Source organism: Chelmon rostratus, chromosome 12 (genome assembly GCF_017976325.1).
Source record: "Chelmon rostratus isolate fCheRos1 chromosome 12, fCheRos1.pri, whole genome shotgun sequence".
Taxonomy (NCBI): domain Eukaryota; kingdom Metazoa; phylum Chordata; class Actinopteri; order Chaetodontiformes; family Chaetodontidae; genus Chelmon; species Chelmon rostratus.
Genome location: NC_055669.1, coordinates 3469377 through 3497048, shown reverse-complemented (window position 1 = coordinate 3497048; position 27672 = coordinate 3469377). Strand labels below are relative to the sequence as shown.

The following is a 27672-nucleotide window of genomic DNA, read 5'->3' as shown; positions in this document are numbered from 1 at the left end:
AATGCAAAGGCCAGGATACAAACCCAGTGTGCGCGTGTGTGTCACAGGAGTGGTAAAGGTGTACATTATTATGTGCAGTTAATTAAAGTAACTGTCACAAAGTGTTCAGAAATAAACGGCATGAAAGAGCAGGTTTTGGAGTAATGACTGCACATCAATGCAGCACTGACTTTATTCTCAAACACATTATTAGAATCTAAAAATAAGAAAATCTTCATGGTTGTTGTTGCCCAGAGTCCTTTCATCTGCCAAAAAACACATTAATACAAAGAGATACAGAGCGAGAGATATGTGTCTCTCATCATCATCATCATCATCAACACTAAAAACAAAACTTGATTTGATTAAAAAACATTAAAATACAGCCAACCCAGCAACAGTTATAGTTTCTTAAATAGCCTCTGTGCACAGAGAAATAGAGATGAAAAAAGGGACCATGCAACCCAATCAACCACTCTGCCTTCTCATTAACACTTCACACACTCACACACACACACAGTTTGGATCCAAATCAATAGTATCAACAGACATATGCCAGGAGGAGGAGCTGTCACCGTACACAGGAGTATTTTTGTTTCTTATTTTTCCAACAAAGAACTGTTTGACATTTCATTATTTCAAGGACTAAAATACATTGAATTTCTACCCTGCACATCTGAGCCTCACTGCCAGAGAACAATGAAAGTTCTTCAGTCGTACACAATTATTCACAGTCAGCGTCTGGTTAAAAAGGCAACACTGCTTCACCTCTTTCTCTTACTCGTCTTTAGCTGAATAAAGCAATGTGAATTCAGCCATTATCACTGTGTTCAGAATCATCTTTTCTGTCTCCACAGAACAGGACTTCAGTCCACACTGCATCAAACTGAAGGCTACTATTCATATCATGAAAGAACCAGCAGGGAAACACAATTTGCGTTCTATTTGGTTGTCAACCCTTTGTTTGTGTGCTGTGTTCTCTTGACTTTGGCCATAGAAGGATACGGCGACTACGAGGTCAAAAAAAAAAAAAAAAAAAAGAAGAAGAAAAATCAATTGGCTTTAAATCGACAGCTCAAACATTTATGTTACAGCAATGTACACTTGCTCTTCAGAGCCTTTTGGAACTGATGGTGAACACCATCTTTACAAAATGAGGAACTAGATATGAACTTTTTTTTCAGGCAGACGGGAAACTAGACAGAATATCCTTTTCTGGGGGAGGCTGAGGAGTATATACACCTATCATCATGGTTCACAGCATAGGACCTGTCCACCACTCCTCGCTGCTATACACATCAATTCAAATCAGAGCATGTGTCATGCTGCAAATGATGAGTACAAAAAAATACAGCCAACAGCAGATGTCAGACCAGCCAAGTGACATGCAGGAGCTGGAAGAAAGTACTTCCTGTTCTTAACACTGTCCTGTTGTCCCTTAGAAGAGACATATTAGTAATACACATAAGCGTCCCATTATTCTACTGCTGGGGCTTTCATTTGAAGTGCTGAACTCAAGCTTAGTTAAAATATAGGTGGTCTGTGGCTTGAGTCCTCGGGGGGCTGAGGTTGGAGTGAGCTGGCCTAGGTGCATGTAGACATGAGGCTAGAGGTTCCGTGGTGTGGCAGTAGAAGGGCTTGGTTGAAGTTTGGTGTCACTTTGTCCTGAGATTAGCTCAGATAGAGATGCTTGTCTCTCTGAAGACCTCTGCGGGAGGAGAGAAGAGAGAAAAAGTGAGGCACAGTGAGCAGTGCAACGGTTTTTACTGTAGCTGACATCTGTCCCCTTGTTTCAATATATGGGGCTGATCTTAAGGTTTGTTTTACATCAGTTTTTATATCCTTTATGGACACATTATCATCAAATACCACACAAGCAGGCACGCAGCCAGAAGACGAGTGTGTGTGCTCTTGAAATATATCGTTGGTGCTTCTGCCTCTGTTTTTAGGCAACGGCTGCTTTGCTTTGTTAAGTGACAAAGGCTTTCTCTTTGGCACATTAAAATGCTGACAAGCCAATTTAAACAAGACTCTAGTAACAGAAGATCTGTCCAACATGGGAAGACTTTGTTTTGTGGATTGTTAGCAGTATGCTGGTCTTCAGCTTTGTTGTTGTTCTGCTTCTTCCACTCAAACAGAAAAAATAATGACGAGGGAAACTCTGCCTGTAAATTCGGCATAGAAACTGTAAAAATACCAAAAATTGAAAGCTACAGTCTAACTGGAGTGACTTAGCAGGCAGAAAAGGCCTCTCTGGTTGAAGGTTTCAACCAGAGTTTCACCCACTATCACAACGTCCTAAAGTACACCTGTGGATCACTGCAGCACGGTGAGGAGGATTTCAGTGAAAACGGCAATTTCAAGCATGTTCAGTTACTCTTTAAAAACCTGTCGCACCCTTAGACCTACCCGTTGCCATGGTAATCGGTGCTCCAGTCCAGAGAGGGGTGGTGGTTCGGCGTGTGTCGACCCAGCTGGTGGTAGTCCATCGATGATGACATCACTGCTCCCCCATTAAGCATTCCTCCTCCTATTGGCTGGTAGTCAGACTGGAGGGAGGGGGGGTAGCCCTGGAACGACATTACAACTAACATTATAATTCATCAACAACAGCTGATCACACTGAGAGAGAGAAAATGGTGGTCAGCCAGGCTTGGATGTGAACTCAACATGACTAACATGAGCTGACTAGTAATATTCCAGTTGCTGTTCCACAGCTGACTGAGATGTCAGGTGAGCAATGCTACTGCAGAGGCATGAAGCGTCTGTCGCTTCAATACAGGTGATTCTAGAAGTGAAGTGAAATTCATTTCATCAAGTTCCTTTCAGGTTTTTTCCAAAACTGAGGTTGGACAATTTTGGCGTAGCTTATAACAGCACAGCCAAGAAAGTGTGATTGTGGTGATCTGCAGGTGAAAGAAGCCCAGCCGTCAAAATGTGGTGCTGGTGTTTTAAACACTACATCAAGCTAGTTATTGTAGTTTGGCCCTCTGGTTTGCCTGGTTTACCAACAGGGCCGACAGTGGGAGCTGCAGTAGCTCATGGAGGAAATTCATGTACTTTGGAACCCCAAGTGGTCGCTGCCAATTGCATAGAAAATCACCCTCCTTCTCAGAGACAGAACCAAAATAATACACATATTTTAAACAAATTCAGTGGGCCTGACATGTCTGAGGACTTCATTACCTGACATAAATGCCCATGAAACCACTAAGAAATCATAAAAGTTGTTAGAGAATCATCAGGTTTCTTCACCATCAAAGTGATGCAGTGTTGTGTGTACAACCACGTGTACCCTGCAAGCAGGAACTGCTAATACCCAATTCAGCATACTTTTCACTTCCCAAAATGTAAACACAGTGCTGCTGTGGTTTATCATTTCAGTGGAATTTTGTTCCAGCTTCCTGGCAAAAGTGCTTAAAAAGGAAAAATCCTTTACATTCATTCATTTGAATGTGAGATGCCATCGCAGTAATGGTGGCTTGTTTATGTCCTCCTTCAGCCTGAATGAGTCCATAGACTAAGCTCACGGTTTTAGCAAACCACCCTTCAGCACTTCTTGGTAAAATGTTTCTGACGAACGGGGACATGAATGAATGCAGCCGTGGTGAAAAGGAGACACAGATCAGTCACAGGTTCATCAGCAGTAATTACAAAGTTTTGAGTGTCTTGCTGATTTTATCATCTGCCCGTGGGAGGAGGAGAGCCGAGGATGTGTGAAGAGGAGATGAAAAGGTAAGAGGAGAGGAGGAGAAGGAAAGGGAGGCGTGCATGTCTGTAACCGTAAGATACTTGAGGGAGGAGAGAGAGAGATGGAAAGAGGGAAAAATGAGCGAATGCAGTGTGTGTGTGTGTGTGTGTGTGTGTGTGTGTGAGGGAGAGAGAGGCTGAAAGGGAAGTTAATCTGAGTGTTGTGAGTGAATGTAGAGAAAGAGGAGGACAGCAGGTGGTTTGGTTCTCCCCCCTCTCCTCCCCCTCTCCTCCCCCTCTCCTCCTCTACCTCACCTATTCATCCATTGTTGAGCAAATTCTTCTCCTTCACTCCTTCACAAAGACCCCATCTGCCTCTTTTGTCTCTCTCTCTCCCCTCTTTCCCCCTCTCTCTCTGTCTCCCTCCCTTCCCCCATCATTTCTCACTCTTCTCACTCAGTGGAAAAAAAGTTTAGAGCTCTGTCACTGTGTCCTCTCCTTTTTTTTCCTTCACTCTTTATTTTTTTGTTTGCTCTTTCTCTTTTTTTGCTAAAAATATGCAAAATGTGGGAGAGGGAGTGGGGGATTATGGGAGTGTGGGACTTAAACATGCACTATAAAAAAGGGGATAAAATGGTAAGTGGCAGTCAGTGGCAATCCATCCCCCCATTCTGAACTATTTGGAGGAGACACTTGCATCATTATACCGTCTCACATCGTCTTAACACAAATTAATATCACAGCCATGTGTTGATCGAACAGAGCAACTGAGAGATGAAGAGGCAGAGGGGCTGAGAGGTATAGGCTGACTGACATTACATTACAGATAGGTAGGCAGGGACAGACAGATGTATAGAAAACAAACAAATCTGACAAAAAAAAAACAAACCAAAAAAACGATTAGAAAACTTGACTATTACAAAAAAATTCATGATTGTCTCCTTGTAACCTCCTGGTCTGAATGTCATCACAAATCTGTTTTTACGAGCAGCAAAAAACAACCGGGTCAACAAATGCAACAGCAAAGTACAAGATGGCTGATAATGATTATGATTTGTGCAATAATGAGAGGCTGGATTTATTCAGTTTTCAATCTAATACAGGTCGAGTCTATTCAGCACTGAGGTCCACCAGGAAATGCTGATGCATTCCCTCCCACTCCAACACCCCTCTCATTTCTTATCTGTGTGTGTGTGTGTGTGTGTGTGTGTGTGTGCTGATATATTCGTCTGTCTCTTTCCACCTCTGTGAAGATTTTAAATCAGTAAGATTCTGTGACCTCGAGAAAACTGTGACTGTGTGTTAGTATATGAAATGGTTTGATGATCCATGAGGAAAGTACAAATTGTAGACTACTGAGGAAACAATAGCTGTGTCCCAAGTCCAAACTAAAGCGTGTACACTGGCAGGGCGATGAATTAAGTATCCTCAAAAAAGTAAGTATACATACAACAAGATGGTTGGTTTTCAAATGAGCTGTTCATGGAGACTATGACAGAAAGGAAATGGAGACACTGCAGCAAACAACTAAAACAGAAAATAGTGAGAATTAAATTTCTACTGAAACACTCTCTTTGATCATTGATCATCCTCTCTTAGTATAAAACAGTAACGTATGTGGATTTCTCGCATACCAACCAAACATACGGTACAACTGATGTGTGCTTTTGAACTTAAAATGAGAAAACTAAAAATGGTGGAAAATCCAATCCAATACAATCTGTTGGTCTTTGCAGAGTATGGATGGCATGACATATGCAAATCTCAACAGCAGCATTTAAACAATAAGGTTAGTGAATATTACACGTGTCATCAACAAATCCCATGAAATAATCAAAACCAACAATGGATGTATCCACTAACAAGCATTGTGTGTGTATATAGGTCTGATGTACGTATCTCTTCCTCTGTGCCACAGAGCTCCACTGTTGTCAACAAATAAAAACACATCAGTGAGCCACGCTGTTGCCCCGAGTTACATGTTCCTTCATTACCATGAACACACAGTCTTTTATTTTGACTCAATCAATACTCAATACTCCTGCTGCCTCAAATACTCACAAGAGCACCAACTGTGGATTAATCTGCAGCTGAAAGTGGTCCCCAACAAATGTCCTCCTGTTTTAGTGACATGACAGAAACTACAGTGACCTGCTGTTGAACTATATATTTGATCTTGGGCCTGAGTGCTATGGATAGGACAGGGAGGTGAGAAAGTAATTAAGAGACTGATAGATTATTGGTTTTGGTCTTTTCATGATATTCATTCTTTGAGACTTCATGTCTGACTTACTCAAAACGATCAATCAACTCAACGAACAGATGGAGATCAACGCACAATCCCAGTCAGCCACATGTTAAGTTGTAAGATGTGCATTCAGTGTGAGGCTGACCTGTGTGATGGCAGGCGAGTGTGTCATCCCCAGTGGATGTCCACTGAGCTGCTGGTGCTGATGGTGCGGGCTGTGCAGCCCTCCCAGGTGCGCCTGGCTGTGGAGGGGAGGGCTGACCTGGAGAGGAGGGGTAGACGCCGCCGTCATACCGCCAAGGGACAGAGCTCCCTGGTGGGGGACGCTGGGCCGAGGCACTGTCCCTCTGGAGGACAGAGCCTGGAGTTGGGGGTGGATCTGGGTGTGGGGAGGGGGCAGGTGCGGCCCGAGGCCGGGGCTTGAGGCATGAGAAGGGTGAGACGGGTGAGGGTATGTCATGTACATGCCCGGGTGCTGAGGGGGAGGGAGAGAGTGAGGGTGGGCGAGTGAGCTGGAGGAAGGGTGCTGGCCTGGGTGACCAGAGTAGACTGAAGGTTTGTGTGTAAACATTGAGGTAGAAGAAGAGGAAGACGTGGAGGAAGAGTGGGGCGGCTTCATTTCAGATGGATCATTGTAGCTCTGGAGAACAAGAAAACAGGAACAGGAAATCAGTTTGCAGGTTTCACATTGACCCATTTACTCCGTTAATGCATCAGTTAAATACCAATAACTTGTATTATCACTGTCTCTGTGTGTGTGTGTGTGCGTGTGTGTGCGTGCGTGTGCGTGCGTGTGTGTTTGTGTGTGTAGCACCTGTGAGACCAGGCTGGCCCTGTAGGCAGCCAGTTGTTTCAGGTACTCCTTCTTAGCCGTCTCTGTCCTCTTCTTGTACACCTGAAACACAAACATTTTACTTCTCTACTAACTACGGGACTATCAACCCTTATTACAGTTTACAGCATTTGAGAACATTATTTCTACAAATCAGTTTAATGAGCGGTTCCTCAATAATTAAGAAACGCTGTTTCTTAATGTGGAAAATCTTCAGTGAGCTTTTTCTTTGAATAATCAACATGCTGTGAGGTTGGCTGCATTAAATCATCACAATGTAACATGAGCGCAGGTATAACCATCACAGGACTCTTCATAGCATTTCCCTCAGCTGACACACTTATCTACTAACACGTAACCACAGTAACTAACTCCCAAGGCAGCTATTACAAACTCTAAATGTGAACTGTGTGAAGTCGTAGTAATTTAGCGAGCTGAGTAATGACTGGTAGTTTCAGTAGTATCGTTAAAGCTGATGTCTCTGTGCATGACTGTTGACTCATGTCAGGCGACGTCGCTGCTCGCTGTCCCCCTCACTCTTCCCTCGGTTTTATTGAAGAGGATAGGCATGTCGTTTCTTCCTGCTGGGTTTTCTTTGCTTTCATCATCTGCCACTGCCAAACATTCAGAACAAGAGTCTACAGCCACGCTAGCTCTGTAAGACTGTGCTAAGGTACAGGGAGCTTTGAGCTAAATGCTAACATCAGCATGCTAATGTGCCCTCGATCACAATGTTAACCTGCTGCTGTTGAGCAGGTATAATGTTTGCCATGTTCACCTTCCAAGTTCACAGCTGAGGTTGATGGGAATATAATGATAGTTTTACGTATTTGGTCATAAACCACATTTTCCAAGTTTTGGACAAATTGACAATTTGATCTGATAGTGGCACATTCAGGGGATCCCCAAAATATTACAACTTCTGCTGCATACAACATGAATATATAAAGCAAATTTGACTTCAGTCCATTCAATATTTGCTGGGATATCTCAGTCTGTCTGCAGACAGACCAACATTGCCATCTTTAGAGCTGCGACACTGGCATGGCCAAAAACTTTAGCTCCTGAACGTTAGTTTTCACTTACTAAACACATTTCTGTGTTTCTATAAGTCACATTTTACAGTTAGACAATCATTACTAATTAATATAAATATATTTGCACAATTACTTTGCATAACTAAGACTGATCGGCAAGAAATCTGCTATTTTCTTTCAAATTTACATTTACACTCCATCAAATCTTGTGAATTACTTTCATGTCCGGGTCAGTTTGATTGTAACTGTTATGATGTAATGGGTTAGCTGCTAACCCATTACCATACCTATGTACCTTTCTGCTAACCGTTAGCAGAAAGGTACATAGGTATGCTAAATTAAACAGGGAGGCTCTACCTGTTTCTGTTCCTCTCCCAGGCCGTCCCACATGGAGGCCACGATCTTTGACACCTCCCCGAAGGTGGCGTTGGGGTTCTGGGCCTTGATGTTGGCTTGGGTGTCCCTGAAGAACAAAGCGTAGGCAGACACTGGCTTCACTGGCTCATTAGGGTCCTTTCGCTTCTTCTTCTTTGGTGTTTTGGGTTTCTTGGAGATGTCCACTGTTGCTGGCCTCTTCTCCCCACTGCCCAGCTGAGAGGGTTAGGAGAAGGTTGAAGAGGACACAGGAGGAGGGATTTTAGTTCTGCAGCAAAAACGTCTAAAAAACTAAAACAGTGCTATGAGAAGAAAATGCTGTGTAGTGAATATCATTAACAAAGCTCTGATTCATCTACTTTTTTCCTTTTCTAATAGTAATTTTCCCTTCTACTGTGGTTAAACTGGCATTTTAACAATTCACACCTCTAGTTATGTCTTTGATAACCGCGACCTCAACCGTTCTTTTCTGATTTCAAGCTCTGAATCAACCACAGATATCAAATGTGGGGAAACTCCCCATCAGTCAGCAGAACTGATGAAGCCTCTCAGATGAGTAGTTAAAAATCATCAAGACTACATACCGTGTCTACACAAGCCACGTTGCAAAAGAGACACCAGCTGCAGTTCTCCGTCACCGTCTACACCTGATTCTTTCAGCCCAACTAATTTTCTAATAATTTCACAGGATGTTTTCTTGAACGAATCGTGTAATTTGGCACTAATTACCAATGAAACAGAGACAGTGTTCAATTTGGTGCACCTGATTACAAATTAATGAATTCCAATTAAATGCCAGTCTTTCAGTCAGTGCACAGCAGTTCAAGTGACCAAGCAGAAATGTAAAAACAAGCACGATCGACTAAAAAATTACCAATACTAATAAAAAGAAATGATGACTACATTTTGGAAATCAACAATTGCTTTTAAACTTTACACAAATAACTGTCTTTCTCCCTATTTTCCCTGTAATTAATACCAAATTACGTAGTTCATTAAAGGCAACTTTCAAGACGTTAAAAGGATATAATGGACCTTTAAAATAAAGAGCTGCCGACATTTGTATTGATCAAAATTGAAAAATTAAAGCATATCAGTTCTGTCAAATGGATGATGGTAAAATGTGCTGGAAAGGCGTCCCATGTGTAGAGGTTGTGCATCCAGCTGCCTTTGACTTAGTACAACTAACTATCCATGTCCTGGATGACTGAGACATGCACATGCTGCTGATTTTGTTTCATGTGTCTATAATGTATTAATAATGTATATTATAACGTATATGCCGACATTCTAGTATAAAAGGGTGAATTTCTTTTACAACTTCTTTTATTACTTTCACCTTTTACAACATGCTATCAAGGTCAAAGCACAGTTTTGTCACTACTGAGGAAACACAACAAAGTCATTAAAGACTGAGTGTGAACGGTAGGATCTGTGCTCCAGTTGCCCACCAATTGCAAAATGTTTCAATGTCGACTAGCAGACATCGTTGGATATTATTGCTGATGCCAGTGAAGACAGGAACTTCAGGAAAAAAAACATATTTTGCAAAAAATCAAAAGAAACAAAAAATTGAATTGATTGAAATGTTGTTAAATTGCCTCCCATAAATCTCTTTAAATTACCCATGTTTCAAGGTGCTATACAAGTAAGCCTGTCTTGCCAAACGGAGAAATTGCCCATAACTACTAAAGGCTAGTAGTTAGTATAAATTAACAATAAAAACTAGTACAGCTTATTCTGCATGCTGTGTAACTTCACAAAGCAGCATTTAGATGTGTACTGTGAAGGTATAAGCAATGTCTATTATGTTTCCCATTTCCTATCCTTCCTGAAGCAAGCACTACCGGTACACTCGCCCATAATGTTGCCCATCTACAACTCATTCCTCTATACATAACTGATGAGAATGATAAAGTTGGTAAATGTTATTCTGCAGTACAGTAATGGTTTCATTTCCTCAGAATATGAACAGTCAGCCTGGTGCAGAGTGCTTGTTTTGGTGAGGGAGCTGATTTCCATCTAGTTGATATGCAGGGAGAATGGGTCTATTATGACACATAACAACTCTCCACTGTCTACACATACACACCAGTCACACAGACACAGACACAAACACACAGTTGCAGTAGTTGTTGCCCAGTGAGATATGACTCAGTGACTCATAGAAATGTATATGTGTCTTTTTTTTTTTTTTTTTTACCCTGAGTCCCTCATCATTCTCGTCCTCGTGTGCTGAACTGGAGGGAGATGGTGTAGCAGATTTACTTCCAGGAGGTGAGGGAGAATTGTGGGTAACAGAGTTCCCACTCAGCCCCAGCTGGGATTGGTTGATAGTGGACAAATGACTTTGCTGGCTCACGCCTGAGTGGCTCCTGGGTCCAAGCGCTGCTTCGATTGGCTGTTGGCTGCTGGTAAACCGAGAATCAGAGTTGACCATCTGCTGCATCTGTGCGGAGACAAAACGTGATAATGGCTGTTAGCAAATATCAGGCTTCATTTGGAGTTTGATGACTTGATGGGTATGTTTTTTCTTGCAACATCTCCAGAATATTCCAGTCAGCAATTAGGTTTTCGTCACATCAGTGACAACGTTCTCACTATGAATGATGACAGTTGTGCCAACAGTCTAGCTTTCCATTACTCCACCTGTTTCCATTATTCATCTGGTTTCGTAACCTTCAGAAAAAGCTGTTTGGTGCCATTAATTCTGGTAGATGATAAAAACAACTTCCACAGACTTCTGTTATGATGAGATGCAAAGAAACTCTAACTCTAATGTTGGCAGTGGTGAATGGATTACAATTCTAATTAAAACTGGCATTCTCCTCTTTGGGACCTTCTTGGTCCATGATAAAAAGCTACAACATGCACCTTTTTGCCTCGTGGTAGGAAATATACAGCTGGTCCTGCCCTTCGGTCGATGAAGCTCTGAGTTCAGAGATGAGCTGTGTCATGTTGAAACAGCATCTAGCTGAGGCTGAGCTAACTGTCAACCATGAAACCAGCAGTGCCAAGACTCTCTCATTCTGAAAACCTTGTCTGGCCCATTTTGAGCTTCACTGCTCTTTGTTTTCTGCTCTCTGTTGTTGATGTTTTTGCCATCACTTCTCCTTGTTTGATAGCCATAACTGCAACCTTTCTCAGTTCAAGTTGTTTTCTACATGTTGCTCTGCGTGAACATTGTGTTGATGATGGCGACTTACTGGTAACTGACAAATATCGAAGTGTCAGGAGAGGTGTAGCGACACCTGTGCTAATAAGACTGCAGAATTTGTTCAGTTCAGTTTTGGTGTTGAGGATGAAAAATGTTTCTTCAGATCAGGTCAGGGCTGTACTGCACAGGACACAAGTATTGTTCAGTGTTATCACTGTAGCATTACTGGCAGAAGTATCCAAACAGACCACCGAAAAATCATAGAAACCCCTTTTAGTGTATGTCATGTGTGCCCACTTGAAAATGTTCTGCTGCTCCATATTTGTGCACCTGAATATGATGAATGTCCTTTTGTGTCATTCTAGCCGGCTCATCAAAATGTTCCAAAGTGTGAATAAATTCAACATAAGCAAAGCAGCATTGTTTGCTCTGACCAGCTACATATTTAAAACTGCACTAATCACGACTTTATATCATCGTAACAGTGGATCAAATGACTGTACAGTGTGTAATGTGAAAGCAGTCATTCATAGGGAGTTAGCAAGTGTTTTAATGTCTTTCAGCTCGCTGTTGTGGTTTTCTCTCATCATCCTCCTGTCCAGCAGCTGTTTTAAGCAGCTGGAACTGTAGCAGCTGATAAAGAGCCAGATATTTTTCTCAGGTGTCGATGGAGGCAAAACAGAGCTGAAAGGAGAGTGAACATGGAAACACAAATACTTATAGCATGTTGCTCCGTGTCTGCTGGATGTGTAAACAGGCAACTGTTTGCTGACCACGACAACAACTTGCTGACCACGACAACAACTTCATAAGGCAACTAGAGGACATAGTGAAGCATTTAGCAGCTTAGGAGCCAAACATTTTCCTTGGTAGGTGGTGGAGAGCAAAACAGCCTTTAAACAAGAGTTTATGGTGGACTTCAATTTATCAGGTAGTCAGAAACACAACTCCAAATTAAATATGTGTTTAAGCAACTGTTCATACACCATGACAACTTTATAAGATTGCAATATATCAATGTTGAATTTGCAGCTTGTTCCACCCCAAATGGAAAACAAAATCAATCAATATTGCTCTAAGTGTCACTGAGACAGCTCCTGAACTGCTGAAACAGGATCTGAGCTACATAACATGTTCATGTAACAGACCTAGCAGGGCTCTGAAACAGAGTCTGCCTTTGCTGGACAGGGTTTGTACAGTGTGCAGCAGTCCAGGATTCACTAATAATGAAATCTGATAGTAACCGTGGCAACACAGGTCAGAGAGAAGATGGGATCAGAAGTCACACTCATGTGCAAATACATCAATAGGGATTGTAAACTCCATTTGCTACACTCGAGAGAAGCTGTTACATAACTTTATCCAGGGGAGACATTATGGTGTCCACAAGTGCAGACTGAAGAGATAAAACCACTGGTTTATTCCCTGTGCATCCAGGTCCACAATGATTTGTCAGACAGCTGATGTACTGCAGGATATTAAGTGACCAGACAGCCCTGTCCACAGTTTTACTGTCACACCTGTGCCATGAATGCATAATGTTTCATTGTGCTTACATTGTGCCATTCAGAACAAATGTCTCCCTGGAGACAGTGAAGGGAATCTTGAATAAATCTCATATAAAATGGAATATAATCAATGTGTATACAATCAAATAAAATGAAGGACATCTTATGCAACGTTAACCTTTTCATGTCACATCAAAAATGCTTGTATAAATAAAATAAAATAAAATAAAATAAAATAGCCTCCCCAGCAAGGAACCAAAAGAAAGAAAAAACACCTATTCTTTTTAAGTTTGAAGCAGTTTTGGACTAATGGGAGGATGTTTTTTCAAGGCATACTTTTCTCTACGGTCCTTCGTTTTCAAGAGCCCACTGTGTTTGGTAGTTGAGTCTGAACTGGCACTCTCAGCAGTCTCGTAGTGAGTCAGTCATCTGTGATATTCTGTCTATTTCTCAGGAAATCAAAAGTTAACATTGCCAACACTCTCAGCATGGGAACTTTGACACCTATCGTCACAAATATGAAGATGGGACTGGGGTTGATGATGTGTATTTAGAGTTTCGTCTTAGTATGCATTGAATAATAGCGGATGTGGTCTGGTGCGCTGTGCCCCTCTCGGGAGCACATTACCTGAACCCGGTTCCCGGCAGCAGCCTCTGAATGCTGCTGCGGTATTTAGATGGAACACAGAGTGACATTTCTCTAACACTGGAAGAGGCTTTCAGATTGACGTATGTGCTGCTAGAAACGCTGAAAAACAATAGCTGTGGTTTGGTATTGGCTGAGTTGGGACTTAATTAAATGTCACACTAGTAAACAGTCAAAATATACAACTATATGAATTGTTTTAAGACCTGATGGAGACACATTGTTCAACAAAACAAATACATGGATTAAAATGAACAAATCAAAACTTTTTTCCTTTTCACTAAAAAACATTAAGTCTGAAAATGTTGCAGGTTAAATTTTATTACTGAATATTCTTACACATGATTACATTGTATGTTACACAATTACTAAGACCATATGTGTTATCTGATTAAACTGCCTGGTTCAGGATGATTGACTGATACTATGAATAATTAAAACAAGACAAAGAAAAAGACAAAGTTAAAATGTGGAGTAAGATATCTAAAGAAAGGGAAGGAGCTGTGGGTGGTTTAGGTGGTAGCATCGCTAGCAGCATCTGACAGGAGGTCACAAGGTCATACAACTAGGAACTAAACTACAAATGGGGAAAAAAAAATGGTTGGGGGGGGGGGGGGTCAGGAAAACATGTCTGATGATGGTCTAAGAGAATAACAGAGGGGGAACCCCCGATGAAAGCAGGGCGGCTTTTACCTGACTCATGTCATGAGAAGGGAAAAAGCTCTGGCTTTACACAGCACGCTCACGTCTACACATACGTGTGGTTAATGACGAGAATTCAATATGAAAAGTGTAGCAGCGTAATCTGAATCTGTTCTTGCAGTCAGCCCTTTTTGTATTTCATGAATGCATAAGAACATACAGTAACTGATACTGACAGGTATTTGATTTTAAACTTTACATTTTCTGTCAGAATATCGATACATACCAACATGTAGTACAATGTCTGGAAATTTCATTGAATAACTGAAATGCGAATGCCTGCTTTTGGATAATCCATTACCTGTAAAATCAAGGTACTTCATCACATTGACACAAAAGTCCTATAAATCCAATATTCCCACAGAGCAGTTCATTGATTTGCATGACTGCCAACAATGGCCTGATAACAAGAGATATTCAAGGATTGTAAACTTGGTATAAAATAAAAAAATCTAATAGTAGTCTCACAGCGAATGGTTATATTGCCTAACTCTACTGTCATCTATTTGTCCCTACAGGGTGGTGTGCTTTTCTTTGTTCATCTTTTCCACCGCTCATGCAAACTACTCACTTCTTCCATTTGTTTTATGCAAAGTGCTGCTGGTAAGTTCACCCAACATGGCATGTTTAGACCAGAAAACTTGGGAAATGACTATAGGTTGAATCACGTTGGTGTTACATGACTACACAACAGACTAAAGATTAACAATCACTTACTACAGTTAAATGTATTGTGGATTATGACTTTGAACCAGTTAAGAACACAATCACAAAGGGAAGTTCTCTGAGCCAATCATTTTTGACATTCACCTTCAATGAGATGGCAGCCAAAAAAAAAAAAAAGAGCAGTCAAATCTCAATATTAACTGCAACTGAGTAGCCTTGCCTCCGAGAGGAATAACACACACACACACACACACACACACCTCTTTCTAGCCCCCCATCCATCCCGATTAGGTTGAGCCAGGCATGGTTGCCAGGCAACCATCATTCATGGACTGGCAGTAAATGAATGTTACTATGAGAATATAAAAGCGAGGTAGAGAGAAGGCGAGAGAGAAAAGGTAATACAGAGACAGACAGAGATGGAAAATAAGACCCTGCAGGCCACTAAAATAATCATCTCCACTGTTACACCGTTAATAGATAAGTTAGTCTCAGTCAAACCAAAAAGACAAAACATCTGAATTTACTGACAAGTTATTAAAAACAGTCTATGTTGTGGTGTTTTATAGACATTATACAGCTTATCATGAGGTTTCAAACTGACACTTAATATTACAGCAGGTGAATTTAATATGGAGATGGAAACAGCAGACAGAAAGACAGAAAGATCAAGAGTGGGAGGTGAAGTTTCATTCTTAACAAAATGAGAGAAATCTTTATTACAGACTGACACATACAGTAAGTGTGTCTGTCAACCCACTGAATACTCAGCTTCTCTGACAGTTGAAGCACCTCAGTCTGAGGTGATTCTTTCATTTCTTTACTGTATGACACACTCAGTCATATCTGAATGTCACAGCTAAAAGCAAGATTTTCACTTTACTGTGAAACGAGGACTTAAAATATGAGGAAAATGTCACATCGACCAGCTGCCATGATTCAAATAACACTGCCCCGGGCGATATCCTATTTCACTCAGTTAAACTGAATAAAATATGAAAGCATACAGTTAACATAGTAAATCAACTGACTGTCAGTTTAAATCTTAAAACTTTTTTTTTCTTCCAATAAGTAAAGCCAAAGTGTCTTTGAGCAGGACACAGAGTGACAGTCAAGTCTGAAATATGTATTTTGAGTATCAAGCACAGGCCAAGGTGACTGTTCAATGTGTATAATTTCATCATGTTGGGAAGCAGCAGGTCTGCTTGAATTCATCTCGGTTTTGATGGTTTTACAGTGAAGAAAATGTGTAAACCTTCATAGAAATGTCTAAAATCACACCAACAACATAACACACTTCTCTGCTGGCCATGTGTGTGCACAGAATATCGTCAAATATTGCTAAACGTACTGCCTCTGGCAGCACTTTGGAGCTATAAGAGGGCGACGGCGCAATAGAAGTGGATTATGTAGCAGCTCTGGTTTAAGAGGTTTTCATGCACGTTTTGATTCTCTGGAGTGTCATCCTTGAGCTGATCTTTGACATCAGATGGTAGCGCTATTGTACTGAACAGCTGCCAGTTAATATATGAAATAGGGTGACACTGGAAAACGAGAAGCTTTGTCAAGTTTCCAACAGGGCTGTTCTGATACCGACACCAGTATTGGAAATGCCTCCATTAATGAAACCCTGCTATGTCACAGCAGTGTCACATACACCTGTATGCAACTTACCAGATTTCCATTTGTATCCCTAAATGGAACGTAACTTTTGTAACTTCAAGCACATGTCACAAAATTACATTTGTCCTTTGCATATCCATTGGGTAAGACGGGAAATACGGCTGGTTGAAAGTGGCAAACAAATCGACTTCGAAGGAGTTTCACCTGGATAAAACTTGAAAAATGGTACTGGATAATCTCTAGAGTCCAAGGATGTGCTCCCTTTGGAATGACACAAGCCAGCATACATATATTATATTAGATTAATAAATTAATGAAGGACAAACATGCAAAGTCGAGCGAAAGGAATAAAAAAAATGTACTTTTGTGCTTTTAAGGATTTTTTAAATTAAAAACATTTGAATTAAAGTAAAAATAAAGTTTTTGTAGATCTGATTAGGTTGACTATCTACAATTTTAAAACTCCTACACCCCCCACAGTCAGTCAACTGTGGGTGTGTCACTTATTATGTCTGATCGGGTATAGATATATTTGCATATCTATATTTGTATATAGTATATTTGTATAGATTCACAGAGTCTGGACTTTTCGATAAATTATTATTTAATTATTTAAAAAATGTAACAAGGAAATTGAAATTTTTGGGTAAAAAACATATCAGACACAGCTTATCATTCCAAGCAGAGTATTAAACATGTCTGTAGGGGATCCTATATTGCTATATATCGCTTTTGTTTCAGCCTAAAAAAGGTCTAATCAGCGAGTGCCTCTGTGTGTGGGTGTGCAGGGCCTCGTGTGCTGGTTTAAACAGACCAAAGGTCATGATATCTAATGTCATGTATATACAGTAAATCCAACTTTCAAATCTGACTGCATACCACCTCGCTTCCATTAATATGTATGATTTATTTATGACCACTTACCACAGACAGAGTACTGGTCATTGGGCCGCCATTCGGGCTGAATGTGCCGCCATCTTGGCTCAACATAGCAGCTCCATCTTGGCTACCAGGCATGCCAGGCAGCTCCATGCCCTGCAGCTGGTAGGGGTGGTGTGGAGCTGAGCTGGAGGGGGGGTCCAGAGGGTGGTACGGTCCAGAGGGAGAATCGTGGGGGAGATGGGGGGGCAGCATGTGGTCTGGCAGGGTGGGGGGAGTGATGGGCGGGATGTTGAAGTCCTCATCGCCCAAACCACCCATCGAGTATGACTAAAGAGGGACAGAGAGACGAGATTGAAGAAAATACAATTAAAGACACCTGTAAAACCACACCTTTCACATTCCATAACTGTATTTTTAATCTCATTCATTACATTGTTGTTTTCATTTCTGACTCTTCACTGATACGGGACAAAGTCAAGTTCGGGGAAGATGGGAGGATGGGAAATGTTGCCTTCAGCAGGGTGACAACTTGGGGAAATCAATAAGAATTACATAGGGGACTATAAGAGACCAAAGTGTCATGAAACATTACTGTCAGAGATAATAGATGGAAGAGATGGAAAAACTGCCCGTCACCATTACCCCCGCACGCTGACTCCAGCCTGAACTACAGCTCTGTGTGTCATGCAGTCATTCTTCCTCAGCCAGAACTCCCATCACAGACTAATTATCACTGATGATATTCCCAGCCTTGAACTAAAAGCCTTGTGAGCAAATACTCACTCATTCAGCAACACAACACAGTAATTTATATGTACAAGCCCCTTTTTGCCTGAGAGAATACACACAGGCGGATTGCTGTGGATAAAAATATATCAGTGCTGATCTGGCACACAAAAGGAAAAGCAGTAGCAGTTCTATATATGATAATGAATTATTCTGAGAGCAAAGACAAATGAGAGGGAGACATGAAGAGGGAAATGGAGTGAGAGAATCATGCAAGAGAAGAGTGAGAGACACAAGGGTGAAAAGAGAGAGAGAGGCAGTGTTGGAGAAGCTCTCTCATACTAATCTGACAGAGGAGATCTTTTATAGAGACTGACAGCCTTTTCTGCTTGGCTAGCCACACCAGTCTCTCCCTCTCGTGCTCTTTTGCTCTTCATCTCTCACCAACCTTCTCCTTCCACCACTCTTTTGCTCTCGCGCTCTTCTAATCTCACCCCCCATTTCTCTCTCATCTCTCTCTCACTCTTTGCTATTCTGTCTCAAACCCGCAGTGCAGCGTTGAGTTACGAGTTGTGAGACTTGTGAGCTGAGTGGTGAGTGAGTTGGGGGTTGAGTTATGTGATGTATATGCTCGCTACGTAATTAAAAACCACTGTGGTAAACCTAGATTTGAGCTGACAGTTTCACCATTTAAAAAATCAAATGTTGGAGACAGAAAACAGAAATATGCAACATGGAATATGGGAAATGATCAAACATCAATTCTTCGCCTTTCCAGGGTTAATTCACATTTCAAGATACTTTAAAATAATAACACATAAGGGACAGTTGAGCCATTTAATCATGCACATCCAAAAGAAGAAACATTGATGCTGCAGAGCTGCAGACAAACTTTAACTGGCAAGCTCCAAAAACTCTGAATCCTTCCCATAATGCCACTCAACACCACCTTCTGTATTCTCCATGACTAGTAAATAGACTTTGACATGTAAAATTGTTGTTGTTCCACTATAATCATGGTTAAAGGGATCTGCAACAGACACCCATTAGGACATGTATCTTTAGCCTCTAATTTCAGAAATGCACCCTGCATTTTCACTGTTCTCCTCATCCAAGTATTTCTGGTTCTAGAAACATGTTTTTACTACTTATTTATAGTGCTGCACAGCTTCCACGTACAATAGTGAGTTTCAGCTGTCATCATCAGGGTCACAAGATCACAGACTACCACATCCTGAGCATGCTTTTGATGTAGTAGATCTCACAGATTCTCTTCTCGGCCATGACCGAATCCCAATCAATCCCAAACATGTCTGAATCTTATAAAATACTGAATTTAACTACTGAAATCATACACCGAGTTTATAGCACTGAAATATTTTACTTTAAAAGCCACTGATCTATCAATCTGAATTTATGAGGCTCTGTTTAGAGTTCACAAATTCAGAGAGAAAATTCAAGAACCCAATACTAGATTCAACTTGTTCAAATTCAAAAGGCTCAGTTTGGGTCTAAAAATTCAAGTCAGGTCAAAACACCTTGCTGCTCAAACTGGGTTGGTCAGATTCAGATTGTAAAATCAGTCAGTTGCGTATAAGATAACATTTATGGCCAAACATTTACACCCAAGTTTATATGGTGTTTTCCAACTACTGTCTGATCACTGAAGAGACACTTTATATATGACTGCATATCACAGTATTACTGTGTCGTATATCATGAAAGGTCAGGCGCAAATAGTTTCTTAGCATTCTTGTTCAGTCACTAAGTTCTCCAGTCCTGTTCCGCAATCAAGCCTCTATCATTCAGTTTCTTTCCAGAGCCATCAAGTCAGCTAGTGTCAAACACTCAACCCTCGGGTGTTTGGCCATTTCTCCTCATAGCAGTAAGAGTAGGACATGTAAATGTGTTTCCAACACCATACTTACTACACTGTGTTTATCAGGTCCTGACAAACCAACAAGTCCAACAGTCGGTTTCATGGTCTTACTCTTAGACACTGTGTCCCGTTTGAGCTCAGAGCTCTGCATAAATTACACTGCTTGTCTGTTGTCTGTCTGCCTCTCTCGCTCCCTCTCTCCTCTACTCCTTCTATCAGTTCCTCAAGTTCTGCATAAATTACTCCTCTCTCTCTCTTTCTCTCCCTGCTTTTCCATTCATGTCCGTACAATAGCCTGTTCCCTGTGCACTGGGAGCTTCTAGAAAGACTAATGTAGTCAGGATTAAGTCCTTCACAACTCCATGTTCATGACCATTTCATATAATATGAAGAAGCACAAACGTCTGTTGGACACGAATAATGTGTGACCATCATCATCAGTTTCTATCATCAGAATGCTGATTAATTGTCTCTAGGAGGGGTAGATCACTGATATGGAAAGGTATCTAATCCCCCCACACTTAGATTAGATTGGAATTGTCTGAAATTTAAATGTATTTCTGTTCTTATCTGATGAATGACTACATTTTCTGGGTATATTTATACACATTGTATAAAGGATATCTGGCATATTCAAATGTTCTGGACACATTCATATAATTTTCAACTAAATGTGCAACTTCATGTTAGGTGTATAACAAGGAAATTTGAGAAATATGGACCAACTTCTCGACATGCTGGGTGCTCCTCCATCTATGTCTGTTATACTGTGTTAGTGAACATTAGTACAGAGTTTCCACACACACTGTATATGTTGTAATGTCTGTCTACTTAAAACTGCAGCTGCCGTTGCCACTGATGCAAATCTTCCCTCTCTTTGTCAGTACGGTCCCTCTTCTAGCACATTTTTAATTGTAAATGCAGAGTAGCCTAAGAGACAGACAAATATGAATTATTACAAAAGTATCCTTTGACAGCTACGTATAAACACACACCCTCACACAGACGGTACACTGTGCGATGAATGCCTGATTGACATCTCTCACATTCTGTTTTCATTGCTGTTCTCTGTGATCAAATGAAAAAGTCTGAGTGTGTGTGTGTGTGTCTGAGAGACAAAGACAAAGCTTGTCAGTGGGCAGCACATGTTTTTGTGGATAAAAGTACAGGAGAGATACAAAAACAGTTGTCACAGTTTCACAGTTCAAGTTTCTTCTTTATTTGTCACCATAATAATGTAAAAAAGTGTGTGCATGAGTGCACGTGTATATGACTGTGTGTGAGAGTTGGGAACTTCCTTTCAAACATTTAGTTGGCCCCATGTTTCATCCACTCACACAGTTGGCATTTAATCCACTGATATGTCAGAAGTTTCCAAATTGTGTTGGACACATCAATCTACACACCAGTGCGGCATAAAGATAAATGCTTTGTTTTGGCAATGCTGTTGAGTGTTTACGGGGAATCATGTACAATCCTTAAATAAAATGTGAGAGCCTTTAGTGAAGTACAGAAATTCATGTTTGGCCTCTGTGTGTTGTGCATGTGAAAAGGAGGCAAACTCTTATTGTCAAATAATGTTTCCACTGCTCAGACCAGGTAAAACGTTAATGTTAAATGTTCGTGCACAGGAACGAAACCACATAAGAAATTACTCTTTGCAAAAGCTTACAAACCTTTTCCATGGAATGATCACAGAACTGGTCTGTTACTCTCTCACACACTCGCTCACCAATTATACAGCCGTCACGCACACTAACTCAAACACTAGAGGTGCGACAAGCAGCCGTTCATTGTGTATTTAAACTCCAAAAAAAAAAAACTCCTGGCTTTGACCTCCGCCATTTACCGCTCAAAAGCGGACAAGGTGTGAACTAGAGAATCTGAGAAATGTTCTACCAAATTCAAATTTCCTCTGTGGGATGGGAGAGACAGCTAATCATGCTAATCACACAAGGGATATCCAGAACAAGTTTTTTTTACCCATATCTCAACCCGAGTCCTAATATTGGGTGTCTCCGGTACTTATATTTACCATAATGTTGATTAAATATGTATCTGACATATTGAAATAGCAGCTGTAGCCTTTTAAACTCGGCACACTTTATTTTTCATGAGATACTTGATCCAAACACTAAAGAGTGTTGTGTGTTGCTGCTGCTGAATTCACACATTAACGATGCACTGGTGAATTTGTTATCAGCTCCTAGATCACAGATACTGAATGTGTCTCCTTTTCTCTAGGACACAATAACACGAGCACCATTTGTAGCCGTTCTGGATCTTTCGTTTGTCGGCGATTAGCAAACTGTACCAACCAATCACCGGTGCAACCATACTCAGCTTGTGATTGGCACATCAAATGTTAGCTACCACTCACCAACAGATATTTAACAGCTATGGTAACAGTTCCAGACAAATCTGCAGTTGCAACACTCATTGCAAGCAGGTGACACAAGTGCCAAAGTTGCCTTTCAATCATTTTTTAACTTTCATTGCCTGTAAATCACATCAGCTTGTTTACATCTGCAGGTCCAAACTGCTGCTACAGCTTCTTCCCCTCCCTATATGACAAGTGGTGAAGGTCAGACTGTGTTTATGTGTGAGCTTCAATGTAAATCATCACAACCGTCTGAAAGGCTGGAGCGTTGCCACGGCAATGTTGTGTTTGCGTGTGTAAGTGTGCGTGCATTCACCCAAGGCAGACGGTGTGTGTCGGCCATGTGTGTGTCCCTCCTCCAGTGCTGTGAGGGCGGGTTGGGTGGCGTCGCCTTGCTGAGAGGGTGAGGGGGCTGTGGCACACGAAACTGTGGGAAGAATCACAGAGACAAACGAAGGTTCAAATGAATGTGGAGGCCAGGAAAAGGTCGGAGGTCAAATGAGAAGGTCATGAAGAGAAGCAAAGACAAAGGCAGTGAGAGAGGGGGAGAGAGAGAGAGAGAGAGAGTGAGAGAGAGAGCGCCTCGGTCTCCCACACACAGGTCAAAATCATGTTTTATCTTTATGGTTAGGTAACATCGTTTACTGCAGCACCGACTAGCAGCTACAACACAACTGAGTTGATGGAAAGAAAGAGAGAGAAATAAAAAATAAAAGAGTCAGAGAGCTATTTAAAGAACAAAAAATAGATTGATAGAGGCTGTAAATAAATTGCTCATTCATTCTCTCCACAGCTAATCCCTGATAAGAAAAGGTTACATCGAGTGCTGCACCGCTGCAATGAAGGGAGAAAGACAAACACATAAAAGCATCACACAGAGATAACAGCGCTGGCACAAACACGGTAGTTAGACTCAGTAGAAAGACGTATAGTGACCACCACATTTTCTCTGCACCACTACGCTGCACATTTATTCATTTCTGTACAGTCACGTCTGGAAAACCACAACCACTGAGCAGCTCTAGAAATCTGGACAGACACGAAACAGACACTAAGGAATAGTTCAATATTTTAGAAAATAAAAAGGATTAATACTGCTATCACATCTGTCCATTTAATATGAACCTGAAGCCAGTAGCTGGTTAGTTTAGCTTAGCATAAAGACTGGGAACAAGGTTCTGTCCAGGCAGCCCCAGGAGGCCGGCCACAGGAAGTCACTGCTTACAAAAATAGTCCAGCAGGTGAATTTCCATTAAACCTCAACTTATTGTTTTAGGATTAAAGAAACAAAATGTAGCGTGCTAATTAGTGAGCTTTAGAGGTGATGATTTTGTTACCTTTTGGACAGAAATTTTGAGGATAAAGAGGATAAATCCTAATGATTTTTCAGATATATTCATGTTCCCCACAGTATAAACAGTAGTTGCTTTGGCAATCTGTTAACTTTTCACACAGCATCATCATTAGGTCAAACCTTCCTATCAGCCTCAGCTCTTCTTTGTGTTTAGTGCTAATTAGCAAATGTTAGCAAATGCTTTCAATTCAAAGTGGAACTGCACAGAGTAATGCTGCCTTCCTCTTTCTGCATTTTCGCAGGCGGGGCGACCTTGTTAGAATAAAATTTAATTGGACTTTTCAATGAGCAAAAGCACTCAGGAGTTCCATGCTTAGGGACAAACCATACATACATAGAAGCATAGACAGGAAGAATAGAAGGTGGCTGCGCATGAAGTGTGAGATTAATAAAATCAAGCATTTTCACACCTTAAGGAGCAGTTTCAGAGTTCAGTGCCTTGCTCAAATGCAAATGATTGGGGCAGGGAGATTCACTTCTATTCACTTCTGTCAGCACCTTGTAACAGTGTGTGTTACAGACAGCATTTGATGTCCTTAAAGGAAAAAAGACCAGTATCTTACATACTGTATGATGTGGCTGAATGCGTGAAACCATGTTTCCAGGCTTCTAAACAGCAAATCTACACATACATGTGCAGTACTGATAGTTTTTCTTTGAGCCTTTCTCCCTTTCAAAGCAGTGTTGTAGTCATTTTCTGTCTCCCTGTTTCAGCTTTCACACAGCACTGCTGCTCCATTAACAATTCAGAAAATGACAACGACGAGGGTCAGACTGGACTGAAATTGGTCACATTCATCACAACAACCTCTGACTTTGCGATGTCATCAATAATAAAGACATAAATTCTTATTCCACACACTGCACTGCATCTTCGTATGGCACAACACTATGAATAAAACATCAAATCATACATTCCTATACCACACAATATTCTCTATAGTGTACTCTATGAATAATGTATCTCTTGTTGAGTTTCTTATTAATATGGGCTTTGCTTGGTAGTGAGGTAAGCCAGTACGAACAAACACACATCTTACTCTCTAGAGGATTCACTAGGCCTTTGGAGACCACATAGTGAATGCAGTTACACCAACGGCAACATAAAAACTGTGTTTGCTGCATACTGTAATCTAAAAACAGCTGATCTGTAATACACTGATCATCGCGCTCAGGTGACATAACAGGACAGCTGTACAAACACCATCAACTACCCCTGAACCCTTAAGGTATGCAATGAATGCAGTGTTCTCTAGTGGTGATTCCCATCCATCTATCATCTAACATTCAACTACTCATACACACATAATGGGGAGAATTCCCAAAAATGAATGACATAAGTGGTTGATGTGGTGAAAATGTAAAGTATCTGAACTGAAAACTCATTCTGATAAACACATGAATAATTTGATAAAAGCTGGTGTAATCTCACATATATCACAACAACTCCTAGTGCTTCACTGCTTCAGTCATTTATCGAATAAAAATACTAAACGTTTGCTGGGTCCATCCTGTCGAATGTGAGAATCAGCTTTTCTCTCTATCACTGTGAATCCAGCATCGGGGGGTTTTGTGGGTTTTTTGACTATTGGTTGGGGAAAAAAGCTGAGGTCATGTTGAGCTCTGGGAAACTGATCAATTTTCACGAAAAAGTGACAAATATTTAAAGCTTTTTTTGGTCCCAGCTTGTGAGAATTTTGTTTGTTTTTCTACATTATAGAGAATTGAATATCTTTGGGTCAACCAAAAAACTGTCATGAACCAGAACATTAATCAATTAACCTGACAAATAACCAGAAGATTAATTGATAATGAAAATAATCATTGGCTGCGGTCCTTAACTAACTATTGCAGTAATTAACTAATTTAACAAGAACCAACCCAGCCCAGCTAGCGTGACCTTTTACTATTAAACATACACACTGTGTCAATCATTGGCTCTTTAATGGGGCTAATTTCAGTGTCATTTCAGAATAACTTTAACTTTATCACAAGGACAGAAGTGACAGACCACGGCTGTATTAAGAAAATCAGAGAGTGAGCGGTTGTTTCCACAGACTGCTTACTGACGTAGTTAACACTATGGGTGGAATAACGATTACGTGGGCATCTTGACAAGACAGATGCATTCACACCTTTACAACATTTGATTTCAATGCAGCAGATTTCTGTCTTTGCACTTATCTTCTTAGAGATAGCTCCACCCAAGAGTGTGCACAGGGCATAACAAGTGGTCAAGAATGAACACCAATCAGTACTGAACCATAGTGTTGTTTATCAAATCACAATCAAATTAAAAAAAAAAAAATATTTTGCCTTTATCAAAACGCGATCAAATGTCAAAGCATTTTTACTAATTCAAACTATATTTCTGTTATAATTTCAAGTCAATCAACAAAAACTGGCTAGAATTACTATCATTTGATCCTTGGTAATTGCCATTTTTAAGGCTTAGAAGGTAATGAACCGTCAGTGAACTGATCAAATCATAGTTTGAGCAAACTAATTCCATGCAAACATCCTAATAAAGGCACTACCTTGACAGCAAGAATTGCATTTGATAAGCAACTCCTGTGGCAATCCACACATACTGCTAAATTATCCTATGCAGTACTGCAGTAGTTCTCTGTCTGTACAAGAAAAGAGAAAGCTTAGACAAAGAAAATCATTGTAATGCTTTATGTGCCTCGGGTTGATTGCAGAAAGTAACATTGATTTGTGGAACAGGATGGGAGAAAAAGTTGATGTGACTGGAAATAACTGTGAAAAGTTAAATATCTGAAGCTGAGCTCAAAGACACAGTGGGGAATGATAATCTTAAAGTATCAATAAAAATCTGCGGTAAAAGAGTAGCTAAAGAACTGTTTTTAGGTAGGGCTCCTTATCAGAGCTTTCAGATTTTGAATGGCATTTCTGAATGTCAAGTATAATAAAGCCTATGGTAATCACGATAGAAAGCAGTTTGTGAAAGCCCAGGGGCGTAAATATAGACAGTGCAGGTAGTGTGGCTGCACTGGGGGGCATGGGGTGGGTTGGGGGGCCCATAGAGAGAGCAGGCCCTCCCAACAATATAAAATGGGCCCTTGAGAATGATTCAGATTGCCAACTCTGAAATACACCTGTGTTCATAGAAGAACTCACATTAAATCAAAAATGGTAACATTTACTATACAAAGACAAATCCATCCTGGTTTGTAAAACTAAGTGCAATTAATGAATTCTCATGAATCTAGTCAATGGTGGTATTTTATTGAACCAGCTTTAGTTAATGGCTGTCATAAGTAATTGCAAGTTAGACTGTAAGTGCACCTAGCTAGCATGACCAGCACCTCACCAGTTACCATAACCAGATGTCAGTGGCCTAAACGTACCTCAAATTAACAGTAGTTTTTGGCATTTGTTGGCATACAAACTTTATCTTCAGGTTTGTTGTTAAAGCAGCAACACTTGTATCTAGCAAGGCTGTTCCTTAGTTAATTCAGTACATTACATCTATACAGTAACAAGAAAGTATAACAGCTAAACATAGCTAATCACTTGATATATTTTTCTGTTGAAGAGCTGACATGACAAACCATGAGAGGCTGACCTTGATGACCTCACAAGCCAGCAAGCTACAAAGGATACAAAATGCAACAAGGTGTGTAACTGAAGAGTTGAATCAACACCTCTAAACAACAAAAACTGAACCTTACAACCTTCATGAAGGGAGGAGTTATTGTAGGACTATTAGACTGCATTAGTTTTAGCTTGGCGTACCTAATAAAATGGCAACTGTGTATATGCTTATAGGCTTCATAGACACATGCCAAAATTGTATATGTTACTAATAGTGGAGAACAAATACCAACAATAACCCAGACAAGCTCTCGTCCACATTTTGGCATGCAAACAGTGTACAAGTGACATACAATGTGTGTGTGTGTGTGTGTGTGTGTGTGTGTGTGTCTCGAGGGACAAGGGCTCTGGGGAGAGAAGACCTGTTACT

At 40.8% G+C, this 27672-nt stretch overlaps 1 protein-coding gene across 1 annotated transcript in view; it reads right to left on the bottom strand.

The window, feature by feature from the left end:
* Window positions 1-171: 171 nt before the first annotated feature.
* The window catches only part of tox (thymocyte selection-associated high mobility group box), a 46524-nt gene continuing 19023 nt past the window's right edge, over window positions 172-27672 (bottom strand). The window contains exons 3-10 of the mRNA XM_041949616.1: window positions 22647-22757; window positions 17388-17672; window positions 10365-10610; window positions 8144-8377; window positions 6732-6812; window positions 6063-6557; window positions 2389-2549; window positions 172-1687 (exon numbers count right to left, since the gene is read on the bottom strand). Coding sequence (XP_041805550.1) covers window positions 1651-1687; window positions 2389-2549; window positions 6063-6557; window positions 6732-6812; window positions 8144-8377; window positions 10365-10610; window positions 17388-17672; window positions 22647-22757 — 1650 coding nt within the window. The 3' untranslated portion in view covers window positions 172-1650. The remainder of the gene's footprint in view (window positions 1688-2388; window positions 2550-6062; window positions 6558-6731; window positions 6813-8143; window positions 8378-10364; window positions 10611-17387; window positions 17673-22646; window positions 22758-27672) is intronic.